Source organism: Equus caballus, chromosome 28, assembly GCF_041296265.1.
Source record: "Equus caballus isolate H_3958 breed thoroughbred chromosome 28, TB-T2T, whole genome shotgun sequence".
Lineage (NCBI taxonomy): Eukaryota > Metazoa > Chordata > Mammalia > Perissodactyla > Equidae > Equus > Equus caballus.
In genome coordinates, this window is record NC_091711.1 from 31,124,169 (window position 1) to 31,147,147 (window position 22,979).

The window sequence follows — 22,979 nt, forward strand, 5'->3', positions numbered from 1 at the left end:
CTGGGGTTGCCCACCAAGAACATACCAGAAAAGGCAAGTGAAGGTGGCTTCCCATGAACCCACAACTCAGAACTAAGTCTCATTCTCGACCTACTGATTCATCCCTGCTTACCCCACTAGAGCAAACTCCCTTAGGACTGACATCAGGTCTTCTTCCTCTATTTACCTCAACTTGATTGATTTCGCAGTTTTACATTTTAGCATATTTAGAGAATTGGCTTTAAGTGGCACACGTCTACATACTAACCCACGACATATGCTAAACTAACCAACGTGCAATGAGCAATGCTTAGAGTTTGTCTACATGTTCCGACAGCTGCTCTGCTGACCTCTCTCACCAATGGCTGCCACTCGTTACCCAGTGTCTCCTCATGAGCAAGCCTTCACAGGGCTCTCCGAGAACACAAGTGAGGAACACAGTCCCTGACATGTACAATGAAAGCTAAATGAATGATTTCCTTCTTCCAGGAATCAGATTTTTAATTGAGTTTATTATTTTCCTCTGCATTCATTTATAAGTCTTATCTGCAATCAATTATAAATTATTTATATATGACTTGAATATTTGCATGATGTGTAAATTTTTAAAAATAATTTTATTCTAATTATGAAAGCAAAAGCTATTCATTATAGAAAATATGGAAAATACTAGTGTGAAAAAGGAAATTAAAAACTACCTATGATTTAACCTACTGTCACTTCCATTACTTTTTGGAGGTAGGTATGTGTGTGAGCGTGTGAAGGTATTTGGGGATTTTCCACAGTCCAAATCATACTGTGTATGTGGTACTATCTATTTTTCCCCACCTAATCTTATTTTTTAAACATTTTTCCAAATATCAGTAAAAACTGACTGTAAGCATCACATTAATGTCTGTATTGTACCCTTGTTCCATCAATTCTAAATGCATATTTTTTTTTACATTATTCCTCTGAAACTGGGATGAATCTTACAATCAACAGTCTTCCAATCACTTCAGCCAAGTGGCACTCCAATGTAGCTATATGCGCACAATCCACTGCCCCTACTGTTAAGACCAACAAAGTGCCAGTATCCAAACAACTTAGCTTTGATGCAAGATGGTATTCCACCTGATGACTACTTCCTTGGTTAATGTTTAACCTCAGGATTGTTCTCCCAGGCCAGTGAGAATGCTGTGCACTATCTTTCACCACCCTTAGAGAACAGGATGTCTGCTTATGGAATATGAGCAATTAATCTCAATATTAGCATAACATCCATCAGGGAGAAAAAAGATATTCCAAAGTAAGACATAAGTGTTTCTAGATTATCTGTGCTACTACTTTCCACCAAACCCCTATAAACATACAGCCTGCTTCTAGTTTTTGAAGTGCTATAAAAAACAGTCTAACTAACACCTGGTAAGGATATACCTTCTGTTTTAAATACAGAACCATGCCACTTACCAGATTGGGATCATAGTACGCTTCCTGAGTTGGTGGAATGTTGTTTAGCTGAGTGATATTAGCAGGGAGCATTTTCGAGCAATTTATTAACATGTGTTCCAGACCTGTCAAATCCTAACAGAGAAAACCAAAAGGATAAACCTGCTATGTACATTACAAGTAACGACTGTGAGCTTAAAACTAAAAATTATGCAAGTCTCCAAAATTTGTTTAAATATTATCTTCAAAGAGAGTTTGATTATATGATTCTTAAGATAAAGACACCCTAAAAAGAGCAGAATGAGACAATACAGACATAAATATTTCATCTTTGTCTCAAAGTAGACCATACTGGAGTGCGAGACACCATTTCACATCAGAAGGTCCGGGGATCACCACGTGGGACGCCCTGCAGCTAGATTCCTCGGCGCACTCTCCGTTAGTGGGCTTCCTGCTCTTGGGACTAGTGAACGCCACCATGGAGGGGACCGTGCAGCACCATGGGTCTGGCCGAGATCTCCAGTCGGCCACACCTGCAGCCCATGAATGAACTTGTCACAAGAATCTTATGTGCAGATACAGTCTGCCTCTTCTCCAGATAATATAATAGCAATCCCCACAGAAAGCCTCAAAAGAGGAATCTCATAAAATTCGACCTTCAAGTTTGGTTTTAATTCTGGCACTAAAAATGGACTAGCTACAAACACCTTCATTAAATATTAAGAATTACTTTTACTTGGATTACACTGAAATATGGAGGGGCAGAAAGAGAAAGTATCAAAATTAAAAGTTTCATTTAAAATGTCACAAGGTTTAGGGGGAAAAAACCTAACAATACAACACCTGCAAACTTAATGGCAGGTCGTGGATTCTGGTAGCCAGTGTTCGGATTTCTCTGTCAGATAGGACACCAGATTGGTCTGTATCAACTTCATCAAAAACCTGAGATATATTCAGTGGCTGAACTGCACTCATGAGATAATAAAAGTAAGAGAAGGCAAACTGCATATCCTCAGAATGGCGCACTTTGTGAAATGACGTCTTGTCAAATTCTTCAGGGAACCTGTCCAATAAAACACATAATGAGCTCTGGATATTCAAAATATATACAGTACCTAACGTGTGTAGTTAAAAACCTTTTCCCTTCCCACTTATTTAGATGATATACTCAACATGTTAGTCATCAAGTATTAGAACCGTAAATTTAGCACAGCAAAGATGTACACTTCAAGCAGCCTGAGCTCTGAGCACATGCAAGCAACTCAGACGCGACAGAGACTTACATATCTTGTAGTTCTTGCATAACTATTCGGTCGATCATGTGAGGCATGTGTGCAGGGACTTTCCGAGACGTGAATCCAAACTTGCTATTTAGAATTTTATTTACATATCGGAGGGAATCTGCAAACGTATCTTTTAGTTGCCTCCCAGTATGTTTGCTATCAGTAAAGTATGCCAATTGCGTCTTCAATGACTCTTCTTCCTGAAACGCAGCATTATGTTTAGTGCACTGGGTACTCTGTTAATAAGAGATAAAGGTAGTTTTATATAATGTGATAGTAACTGTCCCTAACTAATTAACAGTCACTAACTGTCCATGAGGGGCAAATGAAACGAGCACTAACAGGTCACTTTAAGGATCCTAAGAGCAGGACTAAACTGAATCTCAGAGAAAGTGTCACCAGCACTGGCTTGAGAACAACAGTTGGGTGACTGAGGCCTATTTATAGGGTGTTCTTCAAGGACTAGTCATCGACCATGAGGTTTCATAGCCAACCCAATGCAACATTTCAAAATTTTATTTAGAAATAAATTTGATAGTACTTTCAATATCAAACTATTTCCGTCGGTGACATCAAAGCAGTACTTGAGTTTTGAACACAATGATTAGAATGCAAAATTGGTTTCCCCATATAATATTGTTAACATAATAATATATTAATGAACCCTATCAAAACCACTAAGAGGCGAAACTGAATGAATGGGCAAAGAATACGAGCATACTTTAAAGAAGATGAAATATTTTTGCTTGTCAAACTGACAAAAATTAAAGGGACTGATAACTGGTGTGGGTTAGCCTGTGGAGAAATAAGCGGCCTTGTACACTGTGGAAGTATGAAGCGGTGCAACAACACTTTAGAAGGACGTATCTAAATTTTGTATGGACCACATCCTTTAACGTAGCAATTCTACCTACAGAAATAAAAACTTCCTCAAGAGTAAGATGTATGTACAAGAATCTTTACTGCAATACTACGTATTTGTAATGGAAAAACACTGGAAGTAACTGGCAGCTCTTAAGAAGAACAACGGCACTGACCCAGGCAGTTTGCCTACATACCAATAAAATCAAAGGGCAACTCAAAGCAATTTATGTACAGTGTAATTTCCCTGTTGCACAACAGAAACTAGATCATTTATATGTTTGTATATCTATAGAAAAATACTGGAAGGACACCCACCAAACTATTTGTAGTGATCATCTCAAACAGGGAGATTAAGAAAGGAAGGAGAGAGACCTTTCTCTTGTATACTATATATATATATTTTTGCATTGCTTGCAATTTTTGCCACTAGCCTAAAGTGCTTTTGTAATTTAAAAAAAAGGGGAGAGGGGGGCCGGCCCGGTGGCGCAGTGGTTAAGTTCGCACGTTGCGCTTCAGCGGCCGGGGGTTCGCGGGTTCAGATCTCGGGTGCGGACATGGCACCGCTGGGAAAGCCATGCTGTGGTAGGCGTCCCACGTATAAAGCAGAGGAAGATGGGCACGGATGTTAGCTCAGGGCCAGTCCTCCTCAGCAAAAAGAGGAGGATTGGCGGCAGATGTTAGCTCAGGGCTAATCTTCCTCAAAAACCAAATTTTAAAAAAAAAAAAAAAAGGAGAGAAAAGAGGGGAAAGTGAGGAAGCAAACCTAGGCAATAACCTGCAGTCCCTCACTCAACAATTAGTAAATGTCTAATGGCCAGGTGCGAGACACTTCCCAAAGACAATGAGAAAAATAAGACACAGTTCCCCTCCTCATGCTCTTTCCCCCAGCCTACCATCCACTTATGGCCGTGCTTTCTCCACTATCCAGCCTGGACCACAGGATTTTTCTTGGTCTGTTAACTCCTACTCTCCCTTCAAAGGTCAGCTCACAGGGCACCTCCTCCTGGATGCCTTCCCCAATATCTCTAGGCAGAGTTATGGAATCTTCCCTTTGGACTCCTTGTCCACCCCTCAACAGACATTCGTCACATTGCTATAATTATCTGCCCACAAATCTGTCCTCTCAACCTGCTCTGAGCCTCCACAAGCAGCGACTACATTCTAATCCTCTTGCACTCCCCAGCAGTTAGCCCGGTGACCGCACTTGGGAGATGTATAAATGACACCAGGCACATGGGGGCCGTGGTATTGGAGGCAGAGCACTCCAACTGTGAGGCTTGGCTCACACTGACTTGCTATTGTGATGTTGGGAAAACGAATGGCACCTGGATTTTTCAATCAGTAAAGGTGGAAAAACATCCGATCTGCCTCACACAATGTTCACAAAAGCAGCTGTTGAAATCTCAACATGCCAAGTAAGCAAAAGATACCATCCCTGTTCCACCACTTCTCAGGGTAGCCCTGGCTGAACCCCTCGCTCATTCACACTAAGGCTGTTTCCTAAAGTGCAAAATGCAGATAACAACAGTCCATATACTCGTGAAGTATTTTTATTGTTAGGGTTATTGGGACAATTAAATGAAACCATGTAAGAAAAGCATTTAGTTCAGTGACCGGCAGAGGGAAGTACAGAATAAATGAGAGCTATTATTATATTATCATCACTTAGAAGGCTATTTTTCCTGAGCATGGGAACAAATAGGCTGGATGTAACTTACATCAAGAAGATCTTGGAAATACTTTTTTTTCTCCCATGGCAAAAAGCCCAGGTAACTGTCTGTGTAATGTTGCAATTTTCTTCCAGGTAAGACTTCATTAAGACCTATGTCATTTTTAGCATTTTCCTCCATTCTGTTTTTCTCTTGTTCTTTCCCTGTGATTTTCTTTTCTTTTGACACATGGTTTTCCAGTGGAACAATCAGAGATAAGAACTTTTCTTTTGACAGACTTCCACCTCCTACTTTTTGGGTCTGAGTTTCAGATCTAAATTTGTCTTTGGTTTTCAAATCTGTGGGTGGATTCTGACTCTGGTTGTGGCCATTCACTTTTACTGTCACTGCTGGAAAAGTCAACCTGTTATCTAATCTCTGAGAGGCTCCTAAGCTGTCCGGCAAGATGTTTTTGTGAATCTGTTTTTCTGGGGTGGCCTCCAAACTGTCATTTCTTCCACCTGTCATTACAGCTTGATTTATTTTTACATCAGCATCCTGTACGTTCATCAGAAATGATCTCAGCAAGGCTGACTTGGACACGTTGTATCCTTTCACAGTGATGTCGCCACGTTCTAGCTGCAAATCCAAGTTACTGAGACTCAACTGGGCCTCTTTTGGGAGGAGTGAAATATTTACCAGGGGAATTTTCACCTCCTCTTGGAATCTCTCTGTGGTGTTCACATCACGTCTCTTGAACTTTGGGAAGCGTTTTTCTTCGGGAATATCCTCGAATAGGATTTCCGCCTCTGGAAGAAGTGTTATGGGGCTAACCAAATTTTGGTAAGATTTCTGGGTTGTAGAATTCAGTTTTGGTTCCTCTCTTGTGTCAACCTCTACTGTTATCTGTATTTTGAACTCTTCATCATTTGTATTTTGAAATGTAAGATTAAAATGTATTGTGGTCGCATTCATTCCACTGTGCATTATGAGATGAATGGTTTTCCACTTATTGGCAATAGAAGCGTGTCGAATTATTGGATTGTCACTATAGGCGCCTTCGACTCCTCTTTTGGCTATTTCAGCAAAGCTGAAGTAAGGCAGGCATTCACCTTTTGGAAGAACATAGTGAGTCTGGTTTGGGAGAAGAGTTACTTTATACAATTCATGAAAATGATCTAGAGGAAAAAACACAAACATAACTTTTAAAAAACTCAGCATTTTTCTCCCCTTTTCCTGTAATTCTTAGAGTTTGAGTCTTCACTTTCTAAGAGTTACTTTAAATTGACTTCAAAACAATGAGAAATTCTAACACAAGAGCTCCTGCTATGGGGTTCCTTTTCCTATCTGAAGCAATCACTTATCAACGTGGAATGCGGACTGACGCACTAGAGAGACACGGCACGACTCTAGACAGCGAATTCCAGTGACAGACTTCCGTGATCTTGTCCATTTGAAAGAATACAACTTTCTGCCAAAATGGTGATAAGCTATCAACAAGATCCAGTATTCGAACCATCCTTACGTAATGAATTATTGGTCTTTTACTGTTTCCAAATTAAACCTTTACCATCTATTTTCAACTACGGTAAATCTGCTTAGTAAAAAGAAAAAATATCAGACTGAAACATAACAGGAAAAGATAGCTACTGTTAGTGTCTACAGTTTCATAAAGATCTACGTCCTTCTCTTACTTTTAACTTACAACTAGTTTAGATGCAAGGTTGGGAAAGGGACGCACAGAAAATAACTACTTTAAATAACAATAATGATCTAAAACCCTCTCTACGTATCAAGGATTTTTATCCCCTTATTCTCATTATGTTTTTATGGCAATAAATATACCTTGCCCACAGTCGCCAGCATCAAACCCACAGGACAAGACATTGCAGGCTTGGTCACAGAACTTATCAGCGAGCCAGGAATTCGCACATCCTTGATTACAGTAAGAGACACTGTTTATTCCTCCACCGAAATGCCAGGGCTGTCCGACTCCAATACTCCCGGTACCCCCGCCTCCTGCGACATAGCGACTCCCTCCACTGTTACCTGTAGAGGGAGGAGGAAAACGCAATCTTGCCGTGCTGATAATCTTGAAAGAAAGACACTTCCTTATTTCTTAATAGTGTTTGCAAGACTGATGTGTTTCAGTCAGAAAAGGTTCACCCCATTCTATAGTAGATTTCATGTAGCTTAAGAAAACAAACTGAAAAGGGGGCATCCCTTGACAGTGGACGGGGCACGGGGTGACCAGGCCTCGGCACTTACTAACTGTCCAGACCTCACAGGTGCTCAAGGGGTCATGTGCAGATGTGTACGGAGGAGCAGGGATGGGGGGGAGATTATTCTGAAGACTGCGACTGTCAGAACAGACAAAAACGTGTCCTACTAGGGGTGCCAACCTCGTTATCAAATGTTACCGCTCTATCAGGGGCTGAGTTCTCAGGACTGCACAGATCACTTTGCACGTCTGCCTTCTCTCCCTGCAGCTGCCTGTGTTTTTCAAAAGTGTGTCTGACAGATCTGACCGAAACAGAGCTTGAAGCTTTGTTTCCTCCAACACTCCACACTTTTCCAAATCTGTTTCCACACATGGAACATGGGGATGATGATATCTGCACACGTACTCTCTCTTTCTTAGGTGACTAAGAAATTCAAGTGGATAATACATAATGCTTTATAAATTCACATGCTTTATAAACTGAAAGGAAATAAATAAATGTGAAAACTTATCATCAACAAGTCCAAATATAAGCACGTAAGAAAGGGAGAAGAGATGCTGAGAAGTTTCTTTCTTTTGCATCCACTCTCTGACCCACAGCAATCTGCTGCTGAGAGCCATCGGCCAGGAGCTCCTACAAGAACAGTTTAGAGGGATTCTTGCTCTTGAGCTTACATAATTAAGGGTATTCCTGATTTTCATATTTTAAATAATAATAAGAGGCATTTTCAAGTGCAGGGTCAATGTGGGAAAAAAGCCCTCAACAATGGATAATATGAATAAACTGGGCCATATGGGGACACTAGTCATCCCTCCAGAGAGTTTATGATTACTGACTGACTGACGTGTTTTTTTGCTGAGGAAGACTGATCCTGAGCTAACATCTGCTACCAATCTTCCTCTTAACGTATGTGAGTCACCATCACAGCATGACCACTGACACACAAGTGGCGTAGGTCCAGGCCTGGGAACTGAACCTGGGCCGCCGAAGCGGAACACGCCTAATTTAACCACTAGGTCACCGGGGCTGGCCCTACGGGATTGTTTTAATACGTGAAAAATGTTTAGTCACTGCACATGTTCAATAATAATTAAGAATGGAAAAAATTCCACAAACATGAACAAATTAGATCTGAACACATCCTTACCAGAGCAATCCCCACCATCCCAATCACAGGCGGAATTATTACAAGCCTTGTCACAATAGCCGTCTTTAATCCAGGAACCTGGGCAGCCCTCAGCACAGTTTGGCACAGGCCACGTCAAATAAACCTATGATAAAACCAGAGAGAAAATAAAATGCTTTCAGGTTTCTGACACTTTTTACTCTCAGAAAGTGTCAGATTCCTTTAAATCTTTTAAAGAAATGAGGATTCCTTTAAAAAAAAAATTGAGTCTCTACAAAGGGCTATCATTTTCCCAGGGCTGTCTGTACTCCCTGGCACATTTTGCCTTAAGTTTGCTGCCCACATCGTAGTTCCCTAAGCCCCGCTCCGCTGGGATGCTTCCTGAGCACAGGACTCTTCCCCATCACTCGAGGAGAGCAGACGGGGGCTCAACGCGTGGATTAGTTTCTCACAGCATGGCCTTATAATCTAGTTTGAAATAAAATAGCAACATGACAGACTTAAATGCAAGCACAAAAGTGTGCAGATGGAAAGGATACCAGACAAGCCACTGCTTTTCTGTGAGAAGTGCCATTATCTCGTCTCAGGGCTGAGAAAAGTTGCAGATGAACTCTCAACATCCTCATCTCCATGCATAAAGCCCTGGCGAATTAATCAGCTCAGCAATCTGAGTTATGAACTTGCCTGCTTCCAAAGTGAGTAATAACAGTACATGGTTACTTTTTAAATTAAAATCATTTAAAAAAACACACTCCCCTTTAAAAGTCTCCACGCCTTTGCACATTCCATCTATTTGGAATGTCTTTCTTCATCTAATTGAGTCTTACTTGTTCTGCAAAGTTCACTTCAATTCAGATCTGAATTCTTCCCCATCCCTGTCTGATGTCTTCCTCCCCTGCTCCTACTCCTTAGCACACAGGGCACCTGCCAGCACAGAAATCACTGTACACAGTCACTGATTTTGTGTGTCTCCCCTGTCGAGCCACAGCTCAACTCTGCAGCTCTACAATCTAACACAAGGCAACTGAACCGAACAGGGGAACAGGAGAATGAGCACACTGGGGTGGCATACACGGCGAGAGAAAAAGTGGCTACCAAGTTGTATAACTTATAAGCTATGGTGATAAGTCTCCAACTTATCAACAAAGGCTTCTAACAATGCTACAAGGGTATTCCTATTTTCCCCACTATGCAGACAGGAAACACAGAACATCAAGCCATTGCCCAGGACTGTCCTAAACAGTTGGCTCCTGGGTCTGTGCTCACAACCACTTCTCCATCCTGCCTCTCAAAGCTAGAGACTGGCTGCCTTCAATGAAATTGCATTCAAGTCTTTAAGCAGAAAATTGAGCTAACTTTCTATCTTGGGCATTTTGCTGACATCATTATCACGACTTTGAGTTTCATAGCAGTTTTGCTTTTTCTGCTGCTGTTATAGTAGAAAACTTTAGAGAGTCAGAGAGCTCTGGGTGTCTGAGGATGTAGGAAAGAAAGAAACTACTAGGAAGGAGTAGTTTCCTAGTAGTAACCCCCCTGGGCTAAACACTCAAAAACGCTTATTTGATCAATCTTGAATATTGTAGTATGTATGCTGATTCCTGAGTTCCCCCTTATAACTTGTAAGTGACTTTCAAGCTAGGCATCCCTTCCTCTTAGGCACTTACCTTCTGACCTTTGGAGTGACTGTAAAAATCGTCTGGCCAGACATCCTTCCCAAACATGACATCATCATTCAGGTAAATAAACTTCTGGGACAGCCCTTCGATGCGATGGATGTGACTCTCAATAGCAGGTGAACTAAAGGTAGGCAAGTGGCTCAAATTTCGAAAAACATCCTTGTAACAAAAAACAAAAAAAAAAAAAAAAAAAGGAGAAAAAGAGGAGGGATTAGAGTTTTTCTTGTTGCCCTTGTTTTTGGAAGGAAGGAAGGGAGGTGGAAATGGAGGTGAGGAGGGTGAACGGAATGAAATTAGGGATAAACAAAAGAACAGAAAGAGACAGAAAAGGAAACCACAGCCTCGGGTGTACCTGGTGTGTTACTATTGTCACTCGAGGATTATCAAGGTTCAGCCAGGATGGAATCTGCCCATTGGTGACAATGAAAATATTCCGAACCCATGGTGCATGCCTCTCGATAGATCGCAGTGAGTATCTTAGCTCTTCATTATCTTCAAAACGGCTGGCAGAAACGTCTTCATCTTGCTTAGACTGAGAAAAACATTGGCACATGAAGATGCAAAATATCCCTTAAATCATACCACCTCCTCCTCCCGTCTGGCCCCTGCCCTCTGCTCTCAGGGCGCTCTGGTGGACTTTTAAAGACCAAGTCCTACTTTTAAACTACAGAAAAATGCAAACAACTCAGCACATTTAAAATAACAACAGCAACACAAATACACAGCATTTCTTTAACATACTTTTTAGAAAAGGTTCTTGGATCTGATTCTATTTCACTTCAATTAATATTAACCAGTAGCAGTGGCTGAAAAATCAGAAAAGTTCCAATCAACTCATGTCTCTGCAAGTCCTCTTCCTTCTTCTAATATAGTGACTTATAAATCTTTAACACTCGAAACCCTCAATTCAGGTTTTAAAAGAATCTCTGATTCCCTCACCTGGCTGATGGCACTCAGATCCCATAATAAATACGCAGGACTTATGGTCAGTTCTTTTCCATCGATGGTCATGTTCTTCTTAGTCTGTTTATTCAGTTCTTGGAAATCTTTGGGGTTATTCAATTTTAGAAGTGCCACACTGGCCTCTGAATACAACTGCAACTACAAAGTAACAACAGGGTTACATATGGAAAAACATGTCTCAAAGAAGAGACACCTTTAAATTCCCAGTTTGAGCTTTAATCTCTAAATAGAATTTATATTAAATATATACCATATATAGTATCTATAAGATGTATATTATATAGAGACTAAAAGTTTCATATATAGGGGCGGGCCTGGTATCGCAGCGGTTAAGTGCACATGTTCGGCTTCAGTGGCCCAGGGTTCGCCAGTTCAGATCCCGGATGCACACATGGCACTGCTTGGCAAGCCATGCTGTGATACGTGTCCCATATATAAAGTGGAGGAAGATGGGCACGGATGTTAGCTCAGGGCCAGTCTTCCTCAGCAAAAAGAGGAGGATTGGTGGCAGACGTTAGCTCAGGGCTAATCTTCCTCAAAAAAAAAAAAGTTTCATATATATATATGAAATAGCAAGCCAATATCACCAAAAAAAAAAGACAAACAAGCCAGACACATTTCCCAAATGAACAGAACAGAGCAGGTATTTAAGAACACAAGGGAGCGGTGGGGCTGTGGCCAACAGGACATCTCAGGACGTGTCTGGAAGGTGCAGCCACTCCTCAACATCCACAAGCGCCGGCAGATCTCCTGAGAGGCCAGGATCCCCTAGTGTTACATGAAATCTCCCAATTTTCCATGTTGGCTCAAACATTTTTAACTGTCATACATTCAAGCAAAATACATTTGGTCACCAGTCTGTGACCTTTGTTCTAGAATATTTCCAATCTGCTTATACTGGGGAAAACCCTGCAGTGCAGCTTTGCTGGGACTGGTGGACAGCACAATGGCCAGCAGGGTGTCCGCACAGCTTCTGCGCCCCACACCTGAGAGGAATGTCTTTGGCAAAGCTGCCTGAAGTGCTTCCACAGGAAAATCACCTTTTGGGGTAAAGCTCTCAACGCAATCATAAATCTAAGAGGGACCATCACAAACATCAACATGTTTTACACACACACTTCCCCGCCTCTACCAGAGCCCACACCACCCTTGATCTGTTCAATGTTCTAACTCTGCATTGTACAACTTTGGATAAAAAGAGGCTTTCAGAGCTTAAAAAAGGGGGGAGGATTGAAAACCACTATTCGAGGACAGCAAAATCTTTGTGCTGAACCGGCTCTTCTAACAGAGCTGGTCTCTTTCTTAATTTATAAAACAGAGCAAACACAAATTATTCTGGGCTCCTGCTGAGCTCTTGTCTATGCTACATGACTAGATTTAGCTCATCTTTCAGAGTTTCCTGAGGTTATGTCGGCCCAAACCTGGAGTTTAGAGTTAGAATTTCATTTACATCTTTCCCCCTTTTTATGACGTAGGTCATTAACTCTTACTACAAACTGGGTGTGGGTATATGTGTGTACCTACACACGTGTGTACTGTCTTCCTGACTGACTACTTTCTTTCACCTTGACGGTGCCTGCTCTCCCCACTGTCACCATCCCGCCTGGGTGTGTGGGGCAGATGGAAGGCAGGCCACGCAGGGCACATATCCTTCTATCTGGGTACCTAGAGAGTCTCAGACCCACCCCCAGCCTCCCCTGCCCCTACCCTCCCTCCCACCCTGCCTCCCACAACAGCTCCGAGGGCTCCCTGGAGTGCAAAAATCACTATTCTAGAATAAGCAAACGCAGGACTTCAATATTCTAATTTAATTTAAAATTTATTGGGAAAATACCCTTATCTTAATCTCTTCTATCCAAACTGCTTCTACTCTGAAACTCTATTTTGAAATGTCACAGATATTTTTGTAAGGTAACTATACAATAATTGGAAGAGAGATGAAAAGTAAAAAGCTTAAGGGAATGTTTACATGTATGAAAATGATTTTCTGCTGCTGTAACCAAGTTGTAAGCGGTGAAAAGGGTGGGGATGAAGTACCCTCTGCTGGCCACTAGATGGCACCCCGATCCTTGACACTTTACTTAGTTATGCCAGAAGGAAGAGAGACGGGAGATAGTAAGGAAAAGCAGTTGTAGTAAGTGCCTAAGGCTGGAGGTCTTGGCTTGGGTAACTGCCTCCATATATAGCTTCTCACTTGAAATTATATGTTTATCTAAATACTTTAAAAGTTTCTCAGGGCCGGCCCAGTGGCGTAATGGTTAAGTTTACACATTCCACTTTGGCAACCCAGGGTTTGCAGGTTCGGATCCCAGGCACGGACCTACACACCGCTCATCAAGCCATGCTGAGATGGCGTCCCACATATAAAATAGAGGAAGATGGGCATGGATTTTAGCTCAGCAATAATCTTCCTCAGGAAAAAAGAAAGAAAAAAAAAAAGAGCAGATGCCTAAGATAGTTTCAGAGCAGTCACCAAAAGAAGGGGCATTAGTACAATATTACTTACATACTACAATTTACTGTGACCTTGAACATACCCTGAACAGAAGTTTGAGGGGCAGAAAGTCCAGGGAGGACAACATGCTGTTCCCATCCTGCCTGCACTTTCTGGTCAAATCAAACGACCTAGGCAGGCTTCAAGGATCCGTGAAGACTCTCTTCTCTGTGAAAACTTCCCCGTCTCTGATCCACAACCTTCCCTGTCTCTAAATGCCAACTCAACATTTGTACTACTCTCTTCAATAGCCAATCTTACACTATCTTTCTTTGCTGCTTGAATATATCCTATGCACACACTCTGCTTCCAAACCATACTATAAGTAGCTGGAGGACGCATCTGTGCTCTCCACCTCTTTTGCACACCCACTCAGCAACCACTATCACTGAATTAACCTGAACGTGGGATCGCACTTGACAGCTTTGGGAAGCTTTCCACCTGCTTTAACATATGTGAAAGAAGAAGGGAACAGAAATAAAAACAAACAAAAAACCTACCATGAATCAAAAAGTCTAAAAACAGAATGATTTAGATTGAGGTGAAAATAAAGACCATGGATCATCTGATTTCTCAAAAGGTGAATTCTGTGCCCATCACATACAAAAAACTCAACAGATAAAAGAGAGGGCAATTAATGAGATCATAAAGGAGTCAACTCAAGGTCTCTCAAACTAAAAAGCTTTATTAGAAAAGATTGTTGATTTGTAAGACTACAGTCCACAGAAAAGATTTTATAAATTGAAATCTATTATCTTGCAAATGAAACCATTTTCAAGGCCCACTGCTGCTCCTGGAGGTGGGGGTGGGGATTCTGAGTTTCCTCCAAACAAAATGATAAAGGCAAAGTAGTTGTATGTATACAACCTTGGTATCAAAACCCTCAATGAAGGGCCAGCCCCATGGCCTAATGGTTAAGTTCGGCATGCCCTGCTTCAGCGGCCTGGGTTCAGTTCCCGGGTGCAGACCTACACCACTTGTTGGCGGCCATGCTGTGGCAGCGACCCACATACAAAATAGAGGAAGATGGCACAGATGTTAGCTTAGGGAGAATCTTCCTCAGTGGAAAAAAAAAAAAACCCTAAATGACTCCTTTGGATAATCGCATTGCTGAAATGTTTCCTTTTATATTCCAGGACATTGTATATGGTAGGTGTATTTAGTCACAGCCTTTCTTTTTGCTCATTCCTTCAACAGCATTTCTCCAGCAGCACCAAGTGCCAGGCCCCGAGGTGATCGCTAGGGTAGAAGGTGAAGAGGCGTAAATACTTGTCCTGAGATGCTCGCAGGAGAGTGAGGGTCTCTGGGACAAACTCAGCCCCAGATGGCTGGGATGCCACAGGCCTTGGCAAAGGCCTCCCAGAGGAGCCTCCAAGGGCAAAATGGTTTAGCCATCCAGATCCTGAAGTCCAGTGTCTAACGGCCCTTTCCTCCCACACGCCATGTAACACACCCTGAACTGAGCTCTGGGTTTCCTTCCCGAAAACCTGCTTCTCCCACTGAAGCTCTGAGTGTGGTTAATGCCATCACTTCCATCTCACTAGTAACATCCACTTCCCCTTTCATTTCTCCTTCTCTCTCCTCCGAGAGCTAACAAGTCACTGGGTCGCGTTGAGGTTCTATTTCTAGAACCATCCTCATCATGGGCACCACGGCTTTGAATTCACCACTTATCTAACCCGAATGTCTTGCTGGGCTATGGCAGGGGTGGCTGAACTGGTTTTCCTGCCTCCAGCCTCTTCTTGTCTAATCTCTACCTGCTACAGCTTTCCCTGCTGTGTTCTTAGAAATGATCGGCTCCTCCGCCTCCTCCTAGAGACGTCCCCCGCCTCCACAATAAAGTCCACGCTCCTCACCAGGAGATCTTTCTCAATCTGGCCTCAACCCATCTTCCCAGTCTCCGCACCAGCAACATCCCTGCCTGGGCTTGCGCCTCTTGGAATAGTCGCCTTGGTTCTCTGAAAACACCACTTAGCTCCACCATCTACCCTTTGCTCAAGCGGCTCCCTCTTCTTGTTCTTGGGATGGTTTTTCCCACTCCCTTCTCTGCTGGGAAAATGGCTGCTCTGTGCAGGGCCCAGCTAAATTGTTTCCTATTCCGCAAAGCCTTCCTTGGCCCCAGTACGACTAAAACTCACGTGTTCTCACAGGACTTTGTATAAAGACTTATTTGGCAGTGATCACACCCCAAAATTACTTAAGTGCTTTTATTTGCCCAGTTATCCTGAGCACAGTCTCTGGCACAGAGCAGGCAGTTGATAAATGCTCACTAGGAGTGGACTGGGAACCCAATGACAGGACACTCTATCTCAGGGTACTCATAATAAAACCAGGAAGAAGAACCTAACGAAGCAGAGTCACTGAAGAACTAGGCTCGAATGCTGACACAGTGCCTCTATTCTTCCTCTTCCTCATTTTCTCTCTAGCCTCCAAAAATCAGAAGTCCCAATCCCTGAAGCTGATAACAGGTGTTAGCATCAGCACAATGACCTGCAATGAATGTTACCGATGATTAGCTTGACCCTCTGAGGAGGTGCTGGCCACCACAAAGACAAGTCTGAGAATCCAAATAAATCTCCAACTGGGTGAATGAATGATGGAAAGGGGTATCACCATGCACAGAACTTGTTGGTACTCCTCGTCCAATTAAGTTGCTACCCCACCCTACCTCTACCTGTGGATACCACTCCATGTCACCCAAAAATAGCCTGCTGAAGGATCGACCAGTACTTGGAGCGGCATTCTTTGGCAGCACACACCCATCCACCAGCAGATGCACCGGTGAGCTGCTGCAGCAGAGAGAGACATGGGCCAGTCAACCCTGAGCAGAGAATGGAGACACGTCATGAATCTTCTTTCCTTTAAAAATTTATCTTACTTGGAAAAAAAAGAAAAGGGGACCGGCCCCATGGCCGAGTGGTTAAGTTTGTGCGCTCTGCTTCAGCAGCCCAGGGTTTTGCCAGTTCAGATTCTGGGCCCAAACATGGCACCACTCATCAGGCCATGCTGAGGCAGCGTCCCACACAACACAACCAGAAGGATCTACAACTAGAATATACAAGTATGTACTGGGGGGCTTAGGGGAGAAGAAGAAGGGGGAAAAAAAAAGATTGGCAACAGATGTTAACTCAGGTGCCAATCTTAAAAAAAAATTTATTTTAGTTGGAATTATATAAATAGAATCAGGAATGTCATTCTTTCTGCCTAAGAAATTTGAGCTGACAGTCAAAAGTACAGATATGCCCTCAGACGAGGGAAACAATAGAAAGAATAAACAAATGGGACTTCATCAGACTAAAGAGCTTCTTCAAGGCAAGGGAAAACAGGATTGAAACAAAAAAACAGCCCACTAATTGGGAAAAAATATTTACAAGTTATTCATGTGACAAAGGGTTAATCTCCATAATATATAAAGAGCTCACACAGCTCAACTACAAAAAATCAAACAACCCAATCAAAAAATGGGCAGGGGACATGAACAGACATTTCTCCAAAGAAGAGATACGGATGGCCAATAGACACATGAAAAGATGCTCATCATCACTAATCATCAGGGAAATGCAAATCAAAACTACACTAAGATATCACCTTATACCTGTTAGAATGGCAAAAATATCCAAAACCAAGAGTGACAAATGTTGGAGAGGTTGTGGAGAAAAAGGAACCCTCATACACTGTTGGTGGGAATGCAAACTGGTGCAGCCACTATGGAAAACAGTATGGAGATTTCTCAAAAAGTTAAAAATAGAAATACCCTATGACCCAGCCATCCCACTACTGGGTATCTATCCTAAGAACCTGAAATCAGCAATTCCAAAAGTCACATGCACCCCTCTGTTCATCGCAGCATTATTCACAATAGCCAAGTCATGGAACCAACCTAAGTGTCCAGCAACTGATGATTGGATAAAGAAGGTACGGTGTATATATATACAATGGAATACTACTCAGCCATAAAAAAGGACAAAGTCGTCCCATACACAACAACATGGATAGACCTTGAGTGTATTATGCTGGGTGAAATAAGCCAGACAGAGAAAGATGAACTCTGTATGACTCCACTCGTAGATGGTAGCTAACATATAGACAAAGAGAGCTGATTGGTGGTTACCAGGGGAAAGGGGAGTCGGGGGAGGGCACTAAGGGTGAAGTGGTGTACCTACAACATGACTAATAAGAATGTACAACTGTAATTTCACAAGGTTATTAACTATCATAATCTTAATAAAAAAAAATTATGTTATTGAAAAAAAAATTCAACAAAGAAAAACCATAAGTGCTTTGCAAGCAGCTTCCCAGTTCCTGGAAAGTCCATTAAGATTTGGCCTGGACTGAGGGTGCCATTTGACGGCTTTGGGATATTGAGTGCCACAATTTATGGAATATGGCTTTTTGTTCCTTTAGGGTTTCTACAAGGTTTTTAAATAAAGTTTTCTCATTTTCCACTGGGGGAAAAAAAAGTACAGATACGCATGTGTCTATAATTCTAGAACTAATAGCTAAGACGCTAAGAAACCAAATAAACATTGGCTGAAATGAATGTTAATCTATGGTTTTATCTGCCCAAATCAGAACTAAAAGTAACTCACGAAAAGGAGGGATATAATATCTATTTAAAAATAACTGCAGACTAAGAAATAATTTAACCCTAATCTAGCTGGGCACTACCATAGTTCCAGTACCAAAAAGAAAGTTATTGGGGTCAGCCCCATGGCCCAGCAGTTAAAGTTCTGCACACTCCACTTTGGCAGCCCAGGTTTGCAGATTCGGATCCCAGGTGCACACCAACTCCACTCGTCCACCATGCTGTGGAGGCATCCCACATACAAAATAGAGGAAGACTGGCACAGATGTTAGCTCAGGGACAATCTTCCTCAAAAAAAAAAAAGGTATGAAGGAAACCATGAAAAAAAGAAAACATAAATGTCATTCATATTACCATCATATTTACAAAGGTAATACAATGTATCTTAAAACTGAAACACTTATGAGGAAAAAGAAACAAGTTAAAGGGAACTTTGAGGGGGGAAGGGCTATACAAAACATGGTCAAGACATGAACTAAGTAAGAACTCCCCCACAGTCACAGCTCTCCCCAACACTACCTCCATTCCCATCCTTCCACCTCTAATGTTAAATGACGTCAATAGAAGGAAGGAAGAATCTGGTAAGCTAAACACATGGCAGGATTTCAAGAACATTTCTTTGTAAGATCAAGAAAAGCAAAGCCTAACAAATTCTGAGCCAAGAACATCATGCCCTCTATTGTAAGAGAAATGACATTCATGTTTTACCCCCTGGAATGCTTCTGACAGAACAGCAGGCGTCTTGACATAAGGTCAAAAGGAAAGTACACCCACATGGACTGTGCTCTAAATCAATCTGGCAAATGGCTCTGAACACAATAAATGTCAAGGAAAAGGCATGTCACAGGGCAGCATCCAAACTCAACTCTATCAAATGGCATTAATGGTCAAGCGTGAAGAGTTCATAGGTATAAATCCTAGATACATTAATGGCTCAATTAGCTAGAAGGTTTCACATTACCAAATGTTCCAAATATCTGAAGTGTACTCTCTTTATGAGTGAAAGCTCTTAATAAATGCGCAGGTTGGAGTCTATGTGTATGTAACTACATGGGTGGTCCCTCCTATCTCCTCCTACCATGCTCCCATGGCCCTTATGCTGTAAGTTCCATCAGGACTCTCGTCTGTTTGGTCCACTGCTGTATTTCAGCAGCTATAACAGCACCTGACACACAGCAGAAGCTCGTTTGTTAAACAAATGAATCTTGCTTCTGTCTGGGAAACCAACAAACCAAATAAGACCCTTAGAATCTTGCCCAAATTAAGAATAAGGAGCAAAGATCTTCTATAAATAAAGAGTCATCTTCAGGACAACAGATTGTGGCAGAACAGAGACTCTCTTTGCTTCTTATGATTGTCAGAGCTGTATTACCAGGAAATGGGCCACGAGAGAAGGGTCATGTATTAAATGAGATAAGCTATATTGATTCCTCTATTTTTTATGCTCTTACCAGTTTTATTTTAGAAGAAAGATTTTCTGGCAGTTTTGCTTTTAGTTGATTTGTTTCCTTGAATGTCGGTGGAAATCCGCTCAGGAAAGCCAAATCTTGCATTAGCACTAACCCAGGGACTTCTTTATCTGTGGTCTAAAATAAGAGGGGGAAAACACAACTCACTCTCTGCAACATAAGGCTGGTGAAAGCTCACAGCTGAGAAAACTAGTAAAGATCTATTGCACCATTCAAGCTTCAAAATAACAATGTTAAGAGGACTCAGATCAACATTCATTAATACGTCCTTGTATGCTAGCCTTGGAGGAAAAGTAAACAGTAAAAAGCCTCTCAAAGTAAAACAGCTTTATTCCTCATACTTTTATTCTAGTCACTGCAAAAATACAATTCATTTGAAATGACATACCAAGTAGCCCCTCCAAACTGTCTGTTTGCTGTTTCCTTTAAACATTCCAGCATGGGCATCTTCAACTGCAATAAAGAATACAATACATAGGCATATTTTTAATCAATACTTAACTACGATGTCTGCCAGGACACTGTACAAAGCATACTGGGAGCTGTTCAAGTGATATAATACATGGTCTCAAAAAGAGGCAGCTGGGGAAGACAAAATTAACCCCCCCAACAAAAGGGGAATGATGGAAATCAGTGTACAATTAAATGTTAAATTTTGCAATATCGAAGGAGAAATTCATGCAGGCAGCAGAAACGTGCAGGAGCAAACATCAACCATGTTTAATGGGGAAAAAAAAGAATTGCTGGACTAGAGTAAAATATTTGGGAGTGGTAAGTACTGGGACAAAAGGGTAACCAGAAGAAGAGGGCCACTGAAAGCCAGGCCAGTGGCATTTAGGTCACCAGGAGGGAGCTCGCGCAGACTCTAGGGCACCCTGGGAGTCAGAGTGAATTCCTAAGATTCACCAGGTAATGCTGAAGAGGGCAGACGAAGTGGAGGGGGCAGGGACGAGACGTGATGACACAAGTCAACTGAGAGAGAGTTCTAACGTGACAGGGACAAATCAGATCAGCAAACTTGCCGCTGACATTCAAGGATCATGGAAAACAGAAGAGAAGTCAGAAAGCTGTAGTTCTCATCTTCAAAAAGGGCACAGAAGGTGCCCATCTAATTCTGCAAATTACAGCCTGGCAAGATGGATGTCAGTCCTGGGCAAGAGTCTCAAACGCACCATAAAAATATAGCTGGTGAGCACTGGAGAAAAGAGAACCTTCGCAATAGACTGCTTATCTTTAAACGAAGCACTGAGCGTTAAGAGTAGGTGTTCATGATGAATAACTCTCTCAGATATACACCTCTGTCTGTCTCTGTCTGTCTCTCTTTCCACTGATATGGTGGGTTCTACACTGGTAGACAGAGAATTCTACTGGATGCAGTATACGTATTTGTATGTAATCTCAGCAAGTACTAACAACATCTCATGTCACCTTTGTGGATATAACAGAGACATATTGGCTAGATCTCAAGGTGGGTGGATTATAACCAATTCTGCCTGGAGAGTGTGAATTATAATGCCACAGTCACGTAGAGGGAGATTGTTGAGGTGTGCCATAGGTTCTGTCTTGTTCGACTCTCCAACAAGGTTTTGGAAGACACAGAAGGCAGGCTTGTGAACTGTGTGGATTCACACGAAGCTGACAGAGAGGCTATTATCCTAGACAACAGACTAAGGGGTCCCCAAAGTTCTTACTATGTGAAGCAGTGAGTCAAATCTAGCAAAATAAACTCTCCCACAAACAATGCTAAGATGTTTAACTTGGCACCAAAGACCAACTACAACAAGCATAAAAGAGGGATTTGAGCATTAGCACATATAAATTTTTTTTTAAAGACTTAGGAGTTTTAGTCGACAGTGAGTTCTGTATGAGTCAACAATGCGCTGTGGCCATCCTGAGTTTCCATCACATTGTTGTGCTTTTAAACAGAAGTAGAGTACTCAAAGTAAGAAAGGTGACATTCTCCAATACTGATCTATCAGGAAACCCTGCTGGGTTGACCTTTAAAATGTCCAGAATCCAACCACTTCTCAACACTACGCTGATCCAAGCCACCTTCCCACTTGCCTGAATTATAACTTTTGCCCCCTCCTCAGTCTATTCCCACTACAGCAGCCAGACTGATCCTTTGGGAACATAAGTCAGATGACATTACTCCTCTACCCAAAACCCTCCAACGATTCCTTGTTGCACTCTGAGTTATAGTCATGCACTACATAATGACATTTCAGTCAGCGATGGACCACATATTCCACAATGGTCCTATAAGATTAGTACCACATAGCCTAGGTGTGTAGTAGGCTATACCATCTAGGTTTGTATAAGTACACTCTATGATGTTCTCATAACGATGAAACCGCCTAACGACCCACTTCTCAGAACATATCCACACCATTAAGCAACACATGTCTATAAAGCCGAAGTCTTTACCATGGCTACCAGGGCCTACACCATTTGGTCCCCAGTTACTTCTCTAGGCTCATCTCTTGCCCCCTCTCCTCTCCCTTTTTCACTCTATTCCAGCCACACTGGCCTCCCTGCTCTTTTTCTAACATGCCAGATACACTCCTGCCTCAGGGCCTTCCCACTGGCTATACCACTTACCTGAATCACCCCTTCCCCATATATTCATGTTGGCTTCATGAAGGCGCTCTCACCTTCAAATTTTCACTCAAAATCACCTTATCAGTCAGTCTGCCCCTGCTCAATTTTTCTCTACAGGACTTATCATCCACAAACTATCCAATTTACTTGTATGTTTCATTTATTGTCTGTCTCCCTCTGCCAAGATGTAAACTTGACAAGGGCAGAGACTGTTTGTCCATCTGTTTACTACTGCATCTTCAGCACAGAGAACCGGGCACTTAGTATGCACTCAGTAAATATTTGTTGAATGAATAGTCCCACTTGGTTTGCAGATTGAACCACACTGAAATAGAACGTTCAATGCCAGCTGACACACTTTAAAAGTAATAGAAACTGAAGCTCATTCTGAGAAGAGCAAACCAGAACACAGACAAACCCCTAAGAGACAGCTAAAGAAGAATGAAAACAAATGTCACACGGGAAAGGGATCTGATTAGTTCTGTTGGCTCTCAAGGGGTACACATTTAACCAGTGTGAGAAAGCACTTTGTAATTCCTTGTAAAAGTCAATGAAGTCCCGAGGTAAAATGAACTGTCATAGGAGGAAATTCATTTCCTGTACATCAAAGGGGATAAGCTTGATAGGAAACACCACTTTG

The 22,979-nt window shown here is 42.1% G+C and overlaps 1 protein-coding gene across 2 annotated transcripts in view; it reads right to left on the reverse strand.

The window, feature by feature from the left end:
* The window catches only part of GNPTAB (N-acetylglucosamine-1-phosphate transferase subunits alpha and beta), a 76,525-nt gene that overhangs the window by 12,432 nt on the left and 41,114 nt on the right, over positions 1–22,979 (reverse strand). For both annotated transcript variants that reach the window (XM_014736772.3, XM_070254341.1), the window contains exons 6-16: positions 20,127–20,191; positions 19,721–19,855; positions 11,167–11,328; positions 10,580–10,759; positions 10,216–10,386; positions 8,573–8,696; positions 7,049–7,252; positions 5,273–6,381; positions 2,691–2,890; positions 2,251–2,470; positions 1,429–1,542 (exon numbers count right to left, since the gene is read on the reverse strand). In XM_014736772.3, the coding sequence (XP_014592258.3) occupies positions 1,429–1,542; positions 2,251–2,470; positions 2,691–2,890; positions 5,273–6,381; positions 7,049–7,252; positions 8,573–8,696; positions 10,216–10,386; positions 10,580–10,759; positions 11,167–11,328; positions 19,721–19,855; positions 20,127–20,191 (2,684 nt within the window). The remainder of the gene's footprint in view (positions 1–1,428; positions 1,543–2,250; positions 2,471–2,690; positions 2,891–5,272; positions 6,382–7,048; positions 7,253–8,572; positions 8,697–10,215; positions 10,387–10,579; positions 10,760–11,166; positions 11,329–19,720; positions 19,856–20,126; positions 20,192–22,979) is intronic.